We start from the raw sequence: 15,252 nt of genomic DNA, 5'->3' as shown, positions 1-15,252 counted from the left end.
TAGACAAAAATATGCATTTTCTTTAAAGTTCAAATTTCTTGTTCTAATTTCTAATTTCCTGCCAGAAGACAATTACACATCGTTGATAATGCTAAAGTATTTTTGTATGAATAAAGCTAATTAATGCCAAAAGATAGTCTTTGGATTAATTTTATCACGTGGCTCGGCATCAAGTGCGTCTTCGAAGATGTATGCATTTAAATATTAAATTTTTTAATTATTCTATCAAGAATACTTTCTTAGAGTAAATCAAAATATTTCTATTAATGAAATTAATTATAACCATAATAGGCAAATTAGGAGCATTCTAATCACCTCTGGCTGCGTGGTCGACGTGTATCAGCTCTTCCGAGAAATTAAGTATGTCGGGATATTTGTTTTCCACGATCTGGGCCAGGAAGTGCATCAGGGTGGTCTTCCCATCCGACGCCTTCGTATTTTTTATCTAGAAACGATAAGAGTTAATTAAATTATGTCCTTAGAACAGTCAGAACTGTTCAACACTAAGTACACTAAGCACTAACAATTAATGTATGAAAAATCAATTATATATGTAAATTTTTGTACAACTGTTGCCTTTAATTGTTTTACAATATATATATTTTTATTACATACTTTTAATCGAAATTAATGAACGACAGTGTCTTTTAATAAAGAAGAATTCACTTATAATAAAACATAATTAAAGTAATTTGGAGTTAACTAAAAAAAAAATACTATTTTAAGCAAATATAATTACACATTGTATCAAATGCAGTAATGAATTGCTACAAAATAAATTAAACTGTTAGATAAGAATTCTACATTTATTAAATGCATACGTGAGAATCCAATCTAGTTTTTATAATTTTGACGATCTTAGTCTTATTTAATTTGCATTCAAAAAACTCATAGGGAGAAGTAATTAATTTTAACCAATAACACTTCCTTCATGGGTGACACATTAAAAAGAAACAAAAACTATTTGTCGGAGGAAGTCTCATCAAAAATCGGGGAATGGACTAACAACCAGCTCCATGACCTTACCAAATATGGTCATCTAAATAGCAGGGAGATAACCCCAAATAAAAATAGCGGGGAAAGAAGATCAAAAGGTGTGCTCATCCTGCCATACTCCACTGATCTTCTCGAAACCCTAATATTTTTACAGAACCTAGGCCATCCAACTTTATTATTGAGGACTATTTAGAAGACTCATCATCCCCAAGCCTTCAATCCACAATTCGGATGTCCAATTGAACCTTTTGATTTGTGTATTTATCAACACATATATGCAACTGTAAACTCTCTCTCTCTCTCTCTCTCTCTTTGGCATATTTTTAGGATTAGACTCTCCCACTAATTCTAGTCCCTTTGTAAATTTTTTTTATAAACTTAAAAAATAAATATTTCTTGTTTAACGATTACATGCATAGTGGACTGCATTACTTTTGGGCTTCCTGCCTCTCTAAAATTTCCCTCCTTCATCCATTATTCCATAAAAGTCTTGCATACATGGCTGCTCATGCAATTTGAAGGTTCCCATGAGCCGAAAAATCATAGGTGGTGTCAGATCTGACCAGAGGAGGCCATCCTGTTCACACATATTTAATTTACATCTCTTTCAATATCAAATTAACTAATTTTAATTATTAAAACAACAAATGATAAAGAGTTACTTATTATAAAATTTTGTGTAAGGTAGGAGGCTCCATTAAGCCCATTAAATATGGACTACGATTTTGACCAACTTCAATTTTTTTTGTCCAAGAAATGACTAAGCTATCACCTAGCATAGGACTAAACTTATAGAGACAGGAGCCATATATTTCCTACCAGGGCCCTTAGTCTCGAGTTTTTCGCGTTGTCCTCAAATTAACGTCATTGAACTCACTCGTGTTACTATGACTCGCATAATCGGTAGTCTCGAGTTAGACCCATCGAGCGAACTCGAAAGGCGAGCGGAAGTAGGTCATATTCACTTGTTTACGTGTCGTTAAGCATGATGGGATTATTTACAATGCATCCAAGTTTGCAACTATAATCATTCGATCAATCAACTTAACTGTAACACAAGTTGTAAACAAATCAACGTGAATTAGTTTACACGTGTTATAGTTAAAAGTTTTGTCTTATAGCAATAAACAAAATGGAAACCTCCAATGTTTTATTTTAAAAAATAAACAAAAAGAACAAAAAAAAAATATTAGTAACATATATAGAAAATAATAAGAAAATGACAGTGGAAAATTCGACAACAAATTTACAAGAAAAAATACAATTCGACTTGTGGAAGAATTAGCTGAAAAATTAATTGTATATTGAAGCTAAAAAATCCGTTGTGTAATAGAAAAAGTATTTTAATTTAATCCTTTTTTTTATATAGTTTTCTTCCTTGATCGATCTATTTCTTAAATTGTTTTGTTTATTATGGTTATTTATTAATCAGAACTTAATAGTTCGGAATAATAAATAATCTTAATATAGTGTCTATGCTCTTAATAATTTATACATATAATTTACTATCATTTTAATTCTCTTTTTCCATGAATTAGATACTTCTTTTTATTTTTAGAAAAATTTGCTGTATAATTTTATCAATTATGAATTAAAATTTTTTTAATTAGTGTTGACTTGACACGAAAAGAAATGGCATCTACTCAAGTTCAAAAAATTTGTTGTTTTCTTAAACAACTCTTTTGGCTCTTTCTAACGCTTCGATTGCAATCAGAACAGCGTATCTCTCAGCCATTTTCACTTTCGTATAGCGATTTCGCATGCTCAACTCAACGTGAGTAGCAACTTGCATGGTGAGATGGGAAAGCACGTGAGTTATAACTGGAGACTACCGATTTGACGTCAGAGTGTGAGATGGCACCATGTGACACCTTCAACACATTGGGAGTTGTAACATGAAAAACTTGAGACTAAGGGCCCAGAAATACAAGAGCCATATTCTCTACTGAAACTGGTATTTTATACAATGGTTATGTATAAACAGACATAAACATGGCAGCTGCAGTGAGGTTCTAGAATGGGTGGCAAACCTGTGGCATGTAAGGCGAAATCATCTGGCATATAATGTATCATGCAATTTTGATTTATCACCTGTCTTTTTCAATCATTCTATTGGTTTATTGCCCAATTATCCTTTTTTTCCAATCAGCTTTTTTACATTTATTCTAATTAAAGCATATCTCTTTAATTTCTTTAAATATTGTTATTTGAAGAATAAAACTTTGGTACATATAAACATCTTTATAACTAAGTTTGGCCACCATGAATGTAGACTCCAGGTGAGAGTTTAGTCATTTCTTGGAAAAAATTGGTGATGGTCAAAATAATGGTCCAAATTTGGTAGGCCATAATGGAGACTCCCTATTTTATCTTTATTATAATTAATTAAAAAAAATTTAATCTAATTTAAATGATTGCTTGTTAAAATATAAAATAACAATGTCACCAATTTCTCAATATTAAAAAATAACCTATTAAATTAATAGTTTGTAATTTTATGACAAAAACACTAAATAAAAAACAAATTCTCCATATTTTCTTAATATAATTTATTATTATGCATATTATAATTAAATGAGAAATTATAGTCAAAAAAAGTCTCACATAAAAATATATTTGCTCAAAGCCAGTCAATCTTCCAAATTATTGGACTATAATAAGACCAAATTAATAATCAGATACTAATTACTTGTAATTTGTATACAGGTTGGTAATTAAGCCACATTCTAGTGATAAATTTACTGTATTTTTGTGGAATGACCGGCATGCTGGTCTTCCGGGGAGACCAGGAAATCAGATATTTCTGCATAGTAAAAGCTGGCATGCCAGTTTAAGCGAGGTTATAGCTCCCTCTCTAGAGAGCACATTAAAAAAAACAAATGAGTTACATCACATAAAAATGAACAAGTTTTTATTCTAAAACTGTGAAACTGTCAGAATTACATCAAAAACTATGACTATTATGTTTAATTTCTTCATTTTGTCTAACCAAGTAAAATATCCATGGAATTCTGAAAATGCTTTTTCTTATGCCTATTTTATTCAAATACACAAAAATAAACATATTAAATTTAAGAAACTCAATATAAATTAAAAAATAAAATAAATTATCTCAGCTTATACAAATTAACATCTGCTTTGTGTGAAATTTGAGAGAAAGATGTTATTTTTAAGATTGGAGTAGCCCACAGACTGATCTACAACAACAACAAGTCGTTAATTGTTTTATTGTCTTGTAAACAAAAACGCTCTTCCTGATTTTAAGTCAGTCAAATTAGAATGTTATTTTATTGTACTTGGAAATATGTTTTCTTTAATGTTTAATTAACAACTAGTTTTGTTAGATCTGATTAATTTTATATTTTCGTCACAGGTTAACCGGCATGCTGGTCTCCTGTTTTTATACATCATATTGGTCATTCTGCAAAAATACAGTAATAATTATAATAAATTAATTTTAATTTAGAATTTCTGGATGAAAAGAATCAGTCCAGACTGGGACTTGAACCCACAACTTCCACTTACTGTGCAGATGCATTGCCAGTTTTGCTATCTGGTCTTCTGTCCAATCTATGCTTCCAAAGCTATTATTTAATTTAGATATAACTATAAAGGTTGTATCTAATTATTAACTTAGCCTTATTATAGCTTGATAATTTGGCAGATCATCTGGCTTTAATCAAAAATTGGGTTTTATGAAGTGATAATTTATAAATACTTGCTCAAGTATTTAAAATGTGAAGAAAGTGACAAAAAATATTTAATAAAACATAACAGAGAATAAAAATGTCTTCATTTTTTTTTGTCATGTCCAATCACCAGGAACAACTATCTTCCACTGCAGAGATGACCTTTCTTTAGAGGCTACGCCTCTGCAAAAAAATGCAAAACAGTCTAAAATGTCACCTGGGATTGTCACCTGTGAACTTTTAGACTGTTTTGCATTTTTTTTGCAGAGGTGTAGCCTCTAAAGAAAGGTCATCTCTGCAGTGGAAGATAGTTGTTCCTGGTGATTGGACATGACAAAAAGTGAAGACATACTTTTTTGTCATGTCCAATTTTACTTTAATAAAACATAACAGAGACTAACGCTGTTATGTTTTATTAAATTGTAAATTCGTCAGCCCTTTTTTACATTACAAAAAAGATGCTTATTGCTGTGATATTTTCAATTAGATTCGGACAACTTGATGCAAAAATTTTTGTAATTTATATCCTGCAATTGTATGCATTTGACATTTTGCAGTACAAAATGATAACTTCAGAACCATGGCCTTTCTCTATATCACCATTACCTTGGTCAGCTAACACCACTCAAACCAGACAGGCCAGTTGCTTGCAGAAATCACTACTGTAAAGATGTAATGGAACCACCACTCTATATTTACAATGTCTGGGTCAAAACAGCCTTATAGTAGCTCCCAAGCATAGTGATTGGCTGAATGCACTGATACATAAAGGAACTGGACAATTATGTGCTAAACTGTGGGCCTATTTAAAAGGGCCGGATCTACTGAGTCAAAAAAGACCAGACAAAGAGATGAAAGAATGCATCTCTCAACATAGAAGTGATCTACCAAAGCAAATAGGAAAAGAAGAAAGTGTGGACTGTGTGATTTCATATTAAGAAAAAGAAAGGTGTATGGATGGACTCCAAGCTTGACCTTTCTAAACTGTAAGTTTGTGTAAATATTTTGTTAAATTTTCAGTGTACATTACATTAAATTTGGCAAAAAGTTCTTAAAATTACAATGAAATAAAATTTTATGTACTGTATATCAACTCTTACAGAAGGAATACTAATTTTGTTTGTACCAAAGTTCTTAATAATCAATTTTGCCAAAACTGATTCTGTTTTAATTTGTAAATAATTAATTTATGAAATTACATATCGTTACATTCCATATCACAGAATAAAATTATAGTCTTCAAATTTTGTAGACTAGAAAAATCCCAACAAATAATTATTTATTAATATTAAAAGAACCACCTACCTTTGTAAGGAAATTTATCTGAAAGCCAAAAGCTTGTCCTTTCCTAGATCCAGAATTCATATAATTTCCAATTAGTAATACCAATTCTAGAATTCTAGAGAACTTTTTACTGTTTTTGACTTCTTCACAAGCAGCTGTGGCAGCCACCACATCCTGAAATAAAAAATTTTTGCATAAGAGAAAGTACATCATCTTAGTTTATTCAAATAAAGACTGATTGAAAGATTTTACAAGTTTTAATTTTATTCTAATTTCAAGCCACTAAATCAATTCTGATTTGAATTGATTACTTGTATGCAATTATTTTATTTTCAAAAACATTACATCCCGATACATTATAAACTACAATCCAACTAATGCTGTATGTTATCAGGCTAGATATTGGCTATCAAATTAATACTTTATGAAACAATTTGGTAGTAGAGGAAGACGTTAGGTGCCATCTCTTAATAAATTTAATAATTGTTTCATAATGTATTAGTTTGATAGCCAATATCTAGCCCGATAACAAACGGCAATAGTTGGATTGTATTTTATTTTCAAAATAACAGAAGCATGGTGAATAATTTTTATATGTGTATTTGACTGTTATGTAAACTAAATCAGGAAATTTATTTTTGTAATTAATATAGTGTCTTCCAAAAAGAATGCTACCATTCTATTATTGTAATTATCTTAATTATTAAAACACAATTACTTAATGTACATTAAACACTGGAAAACAGCCAAAATTCACATTTGTCCATTACAATTTCTCAATGCATATACCTTGTGCCACATGGCACACGTCCAACCAATACTCAAATTCTTTCTACACTACAGTATATCTGTTGTCCCTCCTCCACACAGCAGCCATGATTCTATAGCTGTTTGCAGCTCCTACAGATTGCACAATGATGAGTAATTCTGACTTTATAGAATGGGTTTTCACCTTCATAAAACACAAAATGCCTTCTCTCATGGAGTCACCATTTTCATTTCTAGTGTTTCCTAGAGGTAGCAGACAATGAGACGTTTGAATGCAGATAGTAAATGAACAGTTACTCTATCAATTGATGTACATAGCAAGCTTCTTGGATAACAATTAAAATAATTACAGTAATTTAAAATGGTAGAATTAATTTTGAAAGACCTGGTATGAAAATATGTACTGTTATTTTAAAATACTCACAGGTTTGATATCTTGTACTAATTCAGAATACTTTAATTTGAAACTCAGAGATTTCAGTCTCGGCACCAATCTCTTTATGCTTCCAAGCTGCAGAAAAATTGTACAGATGTCATCAGTAAAGAAATTTTGTGCCAAAAAAGCAGACAATTAATTTTAAAAAAATACCGTAATGGCAAACTGTTCTGCCTCCGCCAGATCATTAAATTGGTCCCCAAATTTTTCCAGTTTTTTCAACTGGTCAGGTTCTGGCATGTAACGTATTAGTTGCTGCAACATGGCTTCAGTGATGTGTTCTTCATTCATGGTTATTATGTATTCCTTCATTTCTTCTGATGACATTTTGACCGAACCTAACAATATCACTACAAGAAAAAACAAATTGATTTTAAACCTCATAAAATAAAAAAGCACACACTAAATATTTTACAGATATTATTTATGACAGTAAAATTAGTTCATATCTTATATAAATATTAAATTTTAATTTCCCTAAAATACAATTTAAACAAGATATGTTTGAAACAAATATCTTTGATTCAAAGTTGCTAATTGTCAAATTGTGAGAGTTTTAATGATAATAACGAAGATAAAATGTAAATGTGAGAAGATTGACATCTGTAAAATACATACATTGCCTAATTAGTTTATGGTTCATATAGTATATTGTTATGTATCAGTTTTTACACTGTAGTCCAATTTTTAAAATTTAAACACTAGGAAATTTAACTAGTTTAAATTTGTCCTACTAAAAAAAACTTACTAATTTATTGTATATTTCTGGTGTACAGAGTAGTCTATAATCTTTCACAATACACATTTATTTTTCTTTATTTTCTTTCAAGTTTTTAAACTAAATATAAATTTGTGTATGTTCTACACTTAATCACCATAAAAACATAGCTAAACATTGTCTCTGTCTAGAAGTAAATGTTACTAAAACTTGAAACATATGACAATTTCATAAATAAGAAATTGGTGAAATGCAGATATCAGTTAACTACACATTACTTTATCTTTTACAGTTTCAAATTGCCCAACTTTATACAAAAATATTTGAATTTACTGTATTTTTAATAGAGATTTCAAGGAAAATAATAGCAGGTTTAAATTATTCAATAATTTAAATAAATTAAAATTATTAATTAAAACACATACTTAAGTTCTGAGCGGATTTTGCATCAAGAACTTTAAGTTCCTTAATTTTTTTAGATACTTTTTTCTCCTTTGGTTTCTCATCATTTTTGACTGAAAAATATGAATAAAAGATTCATTAATTTCAGAAAATTAAATTTGACATTTATAATTAATTAATACGAAATAGCAATTTTTAATTTATTTTACAGAAGATAATTGGTCAATATTATCAGTTCAAATCATCGGTCATAAAATTAATAGAATTTCAAAAAATAAAATAAAAAACCGGAGAAGAAGAATCAAAATAAAATCAAAAAATACCACACACAATAAAATAAAAACTTACTTCTTGGAACCGAAGAAAATCTACATGAAATTTCATCAAAAATATCTTCACTGGCTAATTTTTCTTCTTGGACTTTCACCCAAAATGCTTTCTCTGTAAGCTTCTGTACATCAATCTGACAGTAAAATTTTCTAAATATTAGCTTTAGACTTAATAAATAAAACAGAATTGAACAAATGAAGTAATACCGGATCCCAATTTATGCGCTTTATTTGGGTATCTAATTCATATTTTTGTTTGGGTTGCAAGTTGTAAGGCAGTTTCCTTTCTGTGGAAAGTGACGGCATTGGTGGTGGTAGGGGTGCACCGGGAAAAGGTGGTGGAGGAGGAGGAATAAATCCCGATCCAGGAGGAGGAGGTGGAGGCGGGGGTATTCCAGAACCGGGAAGTGGTGGTGGAGGAGGAATGCCTCCAGGTCCACCAAACGGTGGTGGCGGAGGTGGAGGAGGTGGAGGAATGGTTCCGCTTCCAGGAGGAGGAGGTGGAGGCGGGGGTATTCCAGAACCGGGAAGTGGTGGTGGAGGAGGAATGCCTCCAGGTCCACCAAACAGTGGTGGCGGAGGTGGAGGAGGTGGAGGAATGGCTCCGCTTCCACCAAAAGGAGGCGGCGGAGGTGGAGGTGGAGGAGGCGGGATGGATCCCGGTAAAGACGATGACACCTTTAGATTAAAAATTATTAATTATCTTGCAACAAAAGATAAAATATGAGTATATTCAAATAATTAGCACTTAGTTATTTAGTACGTACAGGTATTTTTCCAGTTTCATATTCTTTTAGCCTTATCTCAGCTTGAGCAAGTTTGGCTTCGAACTCCTCTTTGGCCGTCAGTGCCTCTTCCAACTTTTTTGTCAATTCACCTGTGGCCCGCACTTCTTCTAGTTTAGATTTCTCAACTAAATTCTCTGTAAAAGTCACAAAATTATTATTTTATAATTTACTTTGTATAAATATTCCCGTATTAATTATCAAATTTATTAACAAAAAAATATTATTATGAGCAAATTTTTAAAATTAAAATTGATTTTAAAATATATGAATCAATCTAATTACCTATTAAAGGTTCTACATCTATTTTGAATCGTTTTGTATGTCTGAAATCTGGATCTACTCCACTTTTATGTAGAACTATCTGCGAAATGCATTCTTCAATTAATTTGTAGTAGGCGGGCCTAAAACAAAACAGAAACTATGGAAATTTAGAATATTAAAATAATTTAATCAGTTAGTGCATCATAGATTTAAATCTTTAAGTTGAGTTAATAAAAATTAATTTTAAAGCATTAAAACATTTCTGAATTAAATAATTTTCTGAATTTGAAATATTACCTCACTGTGACATCATCTCTGATACATAGAAGATGTTGGAGAATAGACAGAAAATAAGGTTCTGCAGAAGTCTCCATGACGGTCTGTTTAATCAGTTCGAAGCATTCGATGGGATCACTTTTGGCAATTAAGGAGAAATTTAATCATTGGTAAATATAATTAGATTAAAAAAAAAATATTTTAATATGTCATAAATTTGAAAATGGATGCCCATGCTACAGACTCAGAACTTGTATCTACAGATGTATCAAGCTTCAAAGCAGAATACTGATTTATTACATTATGTCTTGATGCTAAAAGTATTGAGAATCAGAGTAGTACCAGAAGCCGATTTTTGTGATGTCAATCGTCACTGCTTTCATCAGTTATTCCCAATTGGTAAATATCTGACCTAAAAGATCATAACAGTACTTTCTCAATCTCCTTATTCCCTCAATTTTGTTCTCACAGACTTATTTGTTCATTAAAATAAAAGAGAAATGATGGGAATGCAGATTCAGAGCAGTAAATGGAAACTGCATCAATGAAAACAAGTAACAATATTACAAAAAAATGGCTTATAGGAATTCTTTGACAAGTGTATGTGTGTTAGCAGATATATATCTGTGCAGAAGCTTACTTAAAAGGCAGTGTGCTGCAAGAATTCCTGTACCATGCAATAAACCTAAAGCAAAAGTTTGACTCTACTATATATGCTTGTTTTATTTTAGATACATATCTATAAAATAACTACAGTCAATTCTCAATGTTTTCCACTGAAATTGACACTAGCTCAAGTGTGGTGTTAAATAATAAAAATTATATATACAGTAATATGGTCTACTCAAGTTTGAGTTTGGTAATCTTGTGATTTGGCAATGACAATATTGTTCTAAACATAAAATTGTGCATTTAGTAATTTACAGACACTGCTGAATAGCCTATTTATTTTTATTAGTAAAGTCTGTTTGCAATTACTTATTAACAGTTTATGAGGGTGGCACTATAAAGGAGTGTATTATAATGAGATTTGACTGTATATAAAACAAGAAAATTAATGCAAATTCCCTATGATTAAGTGATTATTTTTGTACGATTGATTACTATTATTATATAAAAAAGGATACTCAAACTCTAGACGAACATTATCATATCTCTGAGAAAATTCATCAAAATCCTCTTCTTTATGATCTTGAAATACTTTCAACTGAATACTTAATTCTTGATTCTTACTTTCTTCGCCTTGAAAATTCTATTTGTAAAATTTTATTCAATTAAAACTAAATTAATGATAAAAGTTAAAATAAAAATTTATATAGCCATAATTTTTCAATTACCTCCAAGACATCTGCAAGACCGGAACGCATGAATTCATTCCTTAAGTGTAATCTGAAATCTAAATCATCCGGTGAACTAAGGAGAGCATTAATAAGTTGTATACAGGCAACCTAAACAAAAATAATCACCTTTGATCAAAAATAAATTCTTTAAATTTTAAAGAAACACTTTGAAGATTAATTTTACCCTTAATCCATCATTATCTTTGGCTCTAAGACCCTGAATGATTGGAGCAAATCTTTCCTTTCCTACCAACTCGCCATTCACCGTAATGGCTTCTAAAACTTTTTCGTGACTTCAGAAATAAATAAAAATATAATTTTAATATAAAAATTCGAAAATTATTGTACTATTTGTATAACATGCTTTATTGAATGAGTAACAATTATAATTTTATTATAATATTATAACAAAATTATAATTTCATTAGCATACATATAATAGTAATAATGCTATAAGAATTTCAAACTGAGATAAAATTATTGATTTCATTTTAATCTGAACTTCAATATTATTTGACTCAAATTTTATACACATGATGGCCCAAAAGCCAGTTAACAAAGACATATTTTTCTTAAGAATGATTAAAACTGAGGTATGGAACAGATACACATTACTATTTGCTTAACTGCTTCCATGTATATTTAAATTATTATCTCAGTTAACTGATTTTTGGACTACCATATATTATTAGAAGCAATACCAAATTTATTTGTGTTAAACTTACGATGTTAGCCTTCTTATCCTTTTCTTTTCCAGACATTTTCTTATTTGATAATTCAAACTGTTATGAAACAAAAATTTGTAATTATAAATGAGTATCATCATTCAATTATAAAATAAAATATAAAGGAAAACATTAATAGGTTAAACAAGACGCAATAATTATTTATCTGTAATTAAACATGCAAACACTTTAAATTAAGTACTAATGGATTAATTAATAATTAAGTAGTTAATCACCGACAGGTTAATTGGCAATTAATGCTTGTCATACGTATCATTATTTATATGTTGGCCAGACTTTGATCGGATATTATGCTTCCGATCCCGAGCCTCCAAAATTCTAGTTCTTTTTATTGTGCTTTCTCGAATATATATTTTTATTAAATCAACTTATTTTAAAATATCAGCAGTAAATTTTAGTTAATTAAATATTATACATAAATATCAATAATAAACTAATTAAATTATAATGCGATAAATCACAAAAGCAGACAGAACTCGGCAGTCTTATTCTAGTTATTCTCGGCTAACCGTAAGCCAAGAATGGCTAGAATGACTGCCAAAAAATTGCTGATTAAATATTTTTTGGATTTTAATAATGATGAATTTTGAATTAAATAATTTTGGTTAATAAAAAGATTTAAAATATGGTAGGATGGCCGAATCAAATGCTATTTAGAAATCCTTGAAACAATCCAGATTAAAAATTCCTGTAAAGATTTGGTAATGCAATTATCAAGCAGTAGATTTGAACTATCAATTTTCAGAAATCCATCATCAAGAAAAACTGCTTTATTTGGAGATATTGTGAGAGTAGCCAAGGACGTAGGTCTCAATCTACGCCACTTACGGGCACTAGTCGGTAAGACCAGTTCTCTAGCTTTAATAGGAGAGCGTTATCAAAATTGATCCGAACGGCGAAGTTCCGATGTTCGTCAGGATTCCTTGACACCAGTTAATCAGTCTTATTATACGCGGATTAACACGCGTATGAGATCCGATTCGGAATCAATTCAAGAGACATTTAAGTAAANATAATAATTTTAAAAAATTATTTGAATTTATTAATTTAATAAGTTTACAATTGTCTAAATACCCTTAAATTTACAAAACACTTAAACTTTAATATTATACAGTAGATTATCCGACTCAATTGGGGACTGGGGTTGGTCGGATAACTGAAAAATATGAAAAAATACATTATTAGTATAGTATATTAGTATATCTCATGTAATTAGTATATTAGTATATCACTATTAACATACTTTGCATTGAATTTTCATCGATGTTAAGCCTAACAAAAACTTTTTTAAAATAATAATTGTTGCTATTGTATCGTTAAAAATTAGAAAATTAAGCCTCGTTTAAATACTGACTCCCTTTCATGGTCGAGCCATGTTGCCACTAAAACACGTAAAAATACTATTAAAGTAGCCAAGAGATATCCAAATATTGTAGCGCCACATTACTAGCGGACATTTGAATTTGCCGACTAGAACGGCCGGTTAACCGATGTGACGGTTAATTGAGGGTTGGATAATCGATGCTCTATTGTATATGTGATGTTTCTGTTCTTTATAACAAAATTTTTCCTTTTATCCACCCATAATTTAAATAAACCATTCGCTAATATTTAAATTTTCCATCTCAAAATCAATCAAAATAGCAAATAGCACGATAATTAGTTTACAGGTTGCTAAGTAAGGTCTCCTACTGCAGTGTTTCAAGAAGATAGAAATATGTGATCATTGTCATTTAGTAGCCAAGTGAATCTAGTTTGTGCACATGAAGTCTTAATTTGTTGTGTTGCATTATTGAATAGCAGTCAAGATTAAACAAAAAACATTTTTCTCATTCCATTAACACAGCAATCTGGAAAAGGAAAAATGATTAATTTGGTGAAGTAGTTTGAAGCCATATGAGGATACAAGCAACATACTTGTAGAGTAAGAGGCCAGAAAAAACAGTTTTTTCTTGGACTGCAATAATGCAAGATCACATTGAATAAGAAAATAATGAAAATGTTTAAGAAACTGAATTTGTAGGTTATTCTACATTCTCCTTTCAGCTGAGATCTGGTACTATGACATTTTGTCAAATTCAAATTACTGTTACCAACCAAAGTTCTTTGGTAACATATTAAAATGCTACGTTACCAATTCTTCTAAATGTACTCTACTCACAGAATGCAAAAACCCAAACCTTCTTTGTAATACCTTCTAAACAATTCTCCAGTAGCTTATTATCTTGATCATGACTAACATTTTTGATCCTTCGGCCAGATCTTCAGGCCAAACATAAACGTTTTTTTAAAAAAATGTTCCATTAATCAAATGTATCTCTAGGTTAAATTCACTGCATGACATTGTTATAAAGCAGGAAACCTGAAGCAGGGCTCAGGAGCCCTGAAAACATTCATTAAATCTTTAGGTTCATACATAGGTTGGTAACATAGCAATTTAAATTTACTATCAGACTTCGGGTTGTTCCCAAAATTAAAGGTGTCAAAATATTAAACCCTTTTGGTGATGACGACGTTCAACATGCCATTCGGGAATGGACTGAAGAAATTTGGAATGCAAAAATGGATTAAAAATTCAGAAAATTATGCCAATCTAATAACATATACATCAACCAAATTTAATTACTAATGCCAAATAAACCACCAGATTACTCACTGAGCTATAATGCAGCTAATTTAATGATTAAATATAAAGCAATTTGGCTACAGGTGTGCCAACTAATTATAAAATTAACAATTACATAAAAATTTAATGTTAATTTAAATTCAGAATATTCTGAAAGGAAAGATCAGTTTGGCTGTAGATGACACCCTAACTGCCCGCCCGTAGCCAATTCCTTTATCTTCAAATTAGCCTCGTTACAGCTGATGAATAATATGGCAGTTCTTTTGGTATATGTCAAATTTAAATCTGTATAGTATTTTTAATTAACACTTAATTAAAATGTATTTTATCATTTATTTCTTTTACATAGAAACACGTACTTTATGATAAAATATTCTATAATGATTAAACATATCTTCTCTTGGATTAGAATGGATAGTTACTTCTAAAACTTAAGAAATATGTTAACTAAAATATTTACACTTTTACAAATATAGAAAACAGAAAAATGTTTGAAACTTTATAAATTTACACAACTTTTTATAATGCAAAAGAACATTAAAAAACAATAAAGCAATCTATAAATAAAAATGAGCATTATTAATTTTGAAACT

The 15,252-nt window shown here is 30.1% G+C and overlaps 1 protein-coding gene across 3 annotated transcripts in view; it reads right to left on the bottom strand.

Annotated features, from left to right (window-relative positions):
• Positions 1 to 11,600, bottom strand: part of LOC111620891 (protein diaphanous-like) — a 29,847-nt gene extending 18,247 nt beyond the window's left edge. For 2 of the 3 annotated variants that reach the window (XM_023362905.1, XM_023362906.1), the window contains exons 1-13: positions 11,472 to 11,600; positions 11,285 to 11,395; positions 11,075 to 11,199; positions 9,969 to 10,085; positions 9,693 to 9,811; positions 9,390 to 9,544; positions 8,830 to 9,300; positions 8,642 to 8,756; positions 8,317 to 8,406; positions 7,327 to 7,523; positions 7,162 to 7,248; positions 5,991 to 6,143; positions 316 to 445 (exon numbers count right to left, since the gene is read on the bottom strand). In XM_023362905.1, coding sequence (XP_023218673.1) covers positions 316 to 445; positions 5,991 to 6,143; positions 7,162 to 7,248; positions 7,327 to 7,523; positions 8,317 to 8,406; positions 8,642 to 8,756; positions 8,830 to 9,300; positions 9,390 to 9,544; positions 9,693 to 9,811; positions 9,969 to 10,085; positions 11,075 to 11,199; positions 11,285 to 11,314 — 1,789 coding nt within the window. In that variant the 5' untranslated portion in view covers positions 11,315 to 11,395; positions 11,472 to 11,600. The remainder of the gene's footprint in view (positions 1 to 315; positions 446 to 5,990; positions 6,144 to 7,161; positions 7,249 to 7,326; positions 7,524 to 8,316; positions 8,407 to 8,641; positions 8,757 to 8,829; positions 9,301 to 9,389; positions 9,545 to 9,692; positions 9,812 to 9,968; positions 10,086 to 11,074; positions 11,200 to 11,284; positions 11,396 to 11,471) is intronic. The other variant, XM_023362907.1, reaches the window with a different exon arrangement.
• Positions 11,601 to 15,252: the final 3,652 nt, after the last annotated feature.

This window comes from Centruroides sculpturatus, unplaced genomic scaffold (assembly GCF_000671375.1).
Source record: "Centruroides sculpturatus isolate CEXI.00-Female unplaced genomic scaffold, Cexi_2.0 scaffold17, whole genome shotgun sequence".
Classification (NCBI taxonomy): Eukaryota; Metazoa; Arthropoda; class Arachnida; order Scorpiones; family Buthidae; genus Centruroides; species Centruroides sculpturatus.
The sequence above is the reverse complement of the archived record's forward strand: the minus strand, read 5'-3'. Positions and strand labels throughout refer to the sequence as shown.